This window comes from Sinohyriopsis cumingii, chromosome 9 (genome assembly GCF_028554795.1).
Source record: "Sinohyriopsis cumingii isolate HCF-2022 chromosome 9, ASM2855479v2, whole genome shotgun sequence".
Classification (NCBI taxonomy): domain Eukaryota; kingdom Metazoa; phylum Mollusca; class Bivalvia; order Unionida; family Unionidae; genus Sinohyriopsis; species Sinohyriopsis cumingii.
This window is the reverse complement of record NC_142969.1, coordinates 1,034,001-1,040,000: the sequence shown is the minus strand read 5'-3', so window position 1 is coordinate 1,040,000 and position 6,000 is coordinate 1,034,001. Positions and strand designations below refer to the sequence as shown.

Here is a 6,000-nt window from a genome sequence, read left to right as displayed (position 1 = left end):
TAACTTAAAGTATTGTGAATTAAATCCCAAATAATCCTAAATGTTCTAATGTTTTATCGCAAGTACAAAGGTTTAGAATGTTCTGAATGAATCCCAGTATTGAATGTACCAACAGTCCTAATGTATCATAATGATATAGTCCAGAATTTCTTTGACTGAATTCACTATATTCTCAAAGTAGTATTTTCGTCCTAAAGTCAATGAGCACTTTGTATTTCCAATCCGCAAGTTAAATAAACGAATCCTATCAAATTAAAACTATACATAGAATTAAATGATTCCATAGACTGAATTTGAAAACAGGAATTAATAAGTTGGTTTCCACATCCTTATATACTAAGTTCTCTTGACCTCAGATCCAACTGAATGCCGATGATGAGGGGCCCCGAGTGGCCGAGTGGTCTAAAGCGCTCACCATTACAAATCACTGCCATCTCACCTCTTCTGCGTTGGTTCGAGTCTCGGGTTCGGCCAGTGTGGATATGTGAGAAAGCTTGCCAGTAGCTTCTCGTGGGTCGATGCTTCCTTCCGGAGGTTTCCCGGATTGTTCCTCCTAGCCTATCTTGTGCTGAAAAATGGCGTTAAACCCTATAACAACAACAACAATGCCCAGGATGTGGGTAATTTCAACTGGAAAAAAATAATGTCACTAATTCGTTACCAAGGCCAGGTTCTGAACTTCAATTTAAGTGTACAAACATTCTCAAAAAATAGCACAAGTCTACGCCATCAGTATAAAATCATGTTTGGACGAATCCGCACCATCCACACAGGAGAAAGGTTTGACCCCTAGAGCAGATATTTGACATTCTGAGCTGGTTTTAGTAGCGCTTATTTCGGGGGCAAAAAAAACCTTATTGAAAACTACAGGCACTGGTGTAAATGGCCATTACGTCATATCACTTCGGTTTCAATTTACGACCTAACCATAATATACTATAAATAACTGGACTTTAATTTTCCACTTTCTAAAATGGTAGCCACGATTTTATTCAGCACTTACAGGCCAGATTAAGGCCATCCGCGGCCCTAAGCACTGACAATATTATGGTGTCCCCCCCCACACACACACACAAAATGTGATGCAAAAAGAGCAAAAATAAAAGCCAAAAAGGTGGGAAAATACCAGTGTTGCCATCATTCCAAATCAAAATATGCGTACTTGCATTAAATTTATCATCAACAATTAATTTTAATCTTTTCATGTGACCATCCTGAGCTGGCGTCCTAAGCACGTGCTTAGTGTACTTAATCGGTATTCAGGCACTGTGCACTTTTTATTTTAGTTTAGATGATTAGAATTAGGACTATGAAAACTTCTATAAGTCAATAGTCTACGACGTCGATGTAGGCTACATTAATTTTTGATAATTTATTCATTTCCGATGATTTAGAGAGGAAGACGTAGACAACGAAAACTGGTAGATTTCAAGACAGTCATTTTCATTGCCGTGATGGTGAATGGCTTCTCTCACCATTTTAAAACATGTACAAAAATTCTTCTTCAGTGAAATATAATAATACAGTTATATTGATACAATTTTACTCTTAAACCTGTCTACAGATGACGTACAAAATGGTACAATGGTAACAATGTATGCTGTACTTGACGCATATACCACACTGCTATCAAGGCCTATGTTGTATCGAGTCATTTAGGTAATAGGCGTTCGATTTGTAAGTAGCACAATGCACTGTTTGGCTTGAGCACATGTATATCGACAGCCGACCCAGCGACAGCCGATCCAGCGACAGCTTCATGATTAAGAGTAATCGCAGTTGCCAAATTAACAGTATATACAAACGTACCCATAACCATCTATCACAGATGATTACCTTTCACCAGTATATACAAATGTACCATAAACAACTATCATAGATAAATACCTCACACCAGTATGTACAAATGTACCATAAACATATATCATAGATAAATACCTCACACCAGCATATACAAACGTACCCATGAACAGACTATAATAGAAAACTACCAAACACCAACAAGTAACACAACTTAACAAGGGTTTAGAAAATTATAAACAAATGTCTCATTCTCTACAAGACATCGGTAACTGAAATGCATCACGAAATAACTAAAACTATGATATAGCGATCCCTTTTGAGTTAATTTTGGTCGTATTTTTTATTGATTTGACTTTAAGTAGAAAATATACATTGTAAAGCAATTAACACTGGTAGGAGTACCTAAACCAGACTATCAATGAACGAACAAATGTACAGTTCTTTTCCGTCAGAAACGTATCCAACAAATAAATATTATCCTTTCATTATTTGTACATTACAAGGTACACAAGCATATGCAGGACGTTGTGGTCAGCAACAACAACCCGAAACCAGACAAGATAATAAACAACTAACCCCTGCAAGTATATAGCAAAAAAACATGATTTATGTCATGATGCATAATATAGACCAAGATACATCGGGTATGTCATGATACATCCGATATGGTGAGATACATTAGACACGACTGGATATGGCAGAATACATCAAATAGGGCAAGACACATTAGACACGACAGGCTACGGCACAATACATCGAATAGGACAATATACATTGCAGAATACAGCACAATACATCGAATAGGATAATATACATTGCAGAATACAGCAGAATACATCGAATAGGACAACATACAATGAAAACAACAGGATATGGCAAGATGCATCGAACAGGGCAAGATACATTAGACACGATGTGATATGGCAGAGTACATTGCAAGGTTCAAGATACATCGAAAAGGGCAAGATACATTAGACACGACAGGATACGGCAGAATACTTCAAATAGGACAAGATACATTAGATACGACAGGATACAACATAAATTGTCAAATAGGGGAAGATACATTAGACACGACAAGATACGGCGAAATACATCAAATAGCGCAAAAAACATTAGACACGACATGACACGGCAGAATACATGCAATAGGGCAAGATGCATTAGACACGATCGGATACGGCATAATACACTGAATAGGGCAATTTACGCCAGATTGGGCAAGATACATTAAACACGACATGATACGACAGAATACATTAATTAGGGCAAGATTAATTAGACACAACATGATAGGGCATAATACATTGCAAGGGGCAAGATACATCGAATAGGGAAAGATACATTAGATACAACATGATACGTTAGAATGCATCAAATAGAGTAAGATACATTAGACACGATAGGATACGACATAATACATTAAACAGGACAAGAAGAATTAGACACGACAGGATATGGCAGAATACATTGAATAGGGCAACAAGATACATTGAGTAGGGCAGGATACATTAAACACGACATGGTAGGCAGAATACATCGAACTGGCGAGATATATTAGACACAACAGGTGTTACGTGTTTAGGCTCGAATAAACAGCAACACAAGAAAGAGTGAAAACAACAAGCTTTGACAAAATATAACAAATTATTTATTTCCGTGGAAAAATACTGTACAACTGAAGAAGAAAAAAACTGACGGTTTCCAAAATCAAATCCTAAAATAATCCAAGGATAATCCACGAATAAAATTTTACAAGTCCTAATAATGAAATGTTCTACTGATTTTAGTTCGAGTCCCGACGAAGAATCCAAGATGGAAGGCGATGACGTATGCTGTAACTCTTACTGTGTTGAAGTCTACAGTTCCTTGTAGAAACACAATAATTAATCCTCCGACTTTGGAAATCCAAATACAATTTTTAAGAAATGTCTTTGTTAAAGAATTTTGTAGGAGCACAAAAATATTTCCAGAGAAACGAATTAATCCATTAATCTTTTAGAATCCAAATAGTCTGAAGAAAATATAACATATAACCCAAAAGCTTCCTACAGCAGAAGGAAACGACCTGACATCATGCGTTTCTAAGCCCAGACTCTGAGATATCTCTCTAAGCATCACTATTAATACTAAGTAATGCGCAATTTGGAAATGCCTAATTGCGAAGAGAAGATCACGTGATCATGTTTACGTTTAAAAAAAAATACGTATCTCATGTATGTCCTTGCTAAGAACCAATCATTTTACTCCGAGAAACAAAGTTGTGTACTTGACCCTAAATCAAGGCCAGGAACTAAGTCAAAAATAGAAACAGTGTTTCTGTTATTAGGTATTTATGGAAAGATTCAGGTCAAACTGAATTTATTGGAACATATCAAATTCTTAGTAAATAAAATTACATTAATTGACATGTAAAGAAAATAAAAAAGATTCCAAAACCCACAAACAATCAAATCAAATAAATCAAACACAAATTAAATCAAATACAAATTAAATCAACTATACGTAACAACTGGATACAGCTGAATACATCGAATAGGGCAAGATACATTAGACACGATATGATACATCAGATACGACAAGGTACATAAGATCAATTACAGATATAAATGTGTTCCAAATATAAATCGAGATATCTGCATCAAAAGACAGAAATATGGTGCACCCATTTATACAAAGAACATGGTGATATCAATGAATCAACACATTAACGGTCTACAGCACACGTGACTTTATTTCGGCCAACTCTTACATTCCTAAGTATGAAGTATCATCTTGGGTCAATCAGAAGAAATTGATCACAGTGACCTAATCATTCTCTACGTCCAGTTGCCCATTAATGGAAGTATAAAAAAAAGCACAGGCTAAATACATATCTTCACTTTTGTGCACAGGGGCTCGTATCGTAATTTACCTTTCATACATGTACTATATAATAACTGCCTGTATGACAGGTAAATTGTAAGCACCATTACGAGTCCCTGTGCTTTTGTGTACGAACTGGCGGATCAGCCTCTTTCAATGAACTATTGAGTATTAAATATTTCTATGGACGCAGAATCAGATTGATTGTGAATCACTGAACAATCGGAAGGCAGGAGAAAACCGGTCTAACCGAGTAGAGCAAATGGAGAGAATTGATCCCAAGTTATGCATACATTCAAGTCATGCAATTTTCACATTGTATGTATGTATCTTGTGTCTGGGGAATTGCTCTAAACGAAAGACTCCCGTTTAAAACAAAACACATATGCAAATAAATTGGCGTAGGGTTCTCCGTTCGTCCTATTGGTTATTTATTTTACAGACACACCACATGATAATGATGGGATAATGATGACGATACTACTGCCGATGACCGATGACAATGATAAAGATGATTGCGATTATGATTAAGTGGTGGATGACGATAATGTAGACAATCACAATATTCGATAGACGGTCAAATAAACGATGATCATGATTATGACCACAGCGGTGACGAAATCTAGGCTGGTAGTGCCACTGCTGCTGATAACATGTATGACGATGATGATGATAATGACGCTAATTATTTATTTTTAATAAATTCTTTTCCTTAGAAGTCGCCATGTCATCCGGTGTGTACTTGGTGTCAACCAAACCTGTGGATGAAAAAAGTCCTAATATCTACGACAATCCCACATTTTCCAATGGCGGAAGTGCTGACGTGAAAGCTAAATTCAGGTAAGAGAGAGAGAGACAGACAGACAGACAGACAGAGAGAAAGGTGTGCTATGTATTATTTAAACTTATGGCGAAAGTCTTACATTTGTCAATGGTATCAGTCCAAGTCGATACATCATTGGGTAAACATCTTCTGTACATATTTTAACACACTGTTTTGAGGGAGGTGGGTGTTCGTACCTTTCGGTAAGTATTCGGTAAGTATTTTGGTAAGTATTTAAGAGTTTAATGTTATTTTGTCTGAGTTTATCGTGGTATAAACTGTCAGTTGCCCAAAGGGCGTTATGTAAGCTGTGTGAGTCGGCAACTGACAGTTTATACCAAGATAAACTCAGAAAAAAAGTTAAACTCGTATAATTGCAATTATTTTTAATTGTATTTTTCATGTTTACTTTCTTTTCTAAAAAAATTTATCTTTCAGTTTTAGAGCCTGTTTAAGAGTATAAATTCTTGTTGAGGCGACTGCTACGTTGCTATTTATTGAACAGAGAA

General features: G+C 36.2%; 1 protein-coding gene across 1 annotated transcript in view; it reads left to right on the top strand.

The window, feature by feature from the left end:
- Nucleotides 1-6,000, top strand: part of LOC149791156 (amino acid transporter heavy chain SLC3A1-like) — a 69,955-nt gene that overhangs the window by 21,970 nt on the left and 41,985 nt on the right. Inside the window, exon 2 of the mRNA XM_089969603.1 lies at nt 5,385-5,508. Within this exon, the coding sequence (XP_089825729.1) occupies nt 5,393-5,508 (116 nt within the window). The 5' untranslated portion in view covers nt 5,385-5,392. The remainder of the gene's footprint in view (nt 1-5,384; nt 5,509-6,000) is intronic.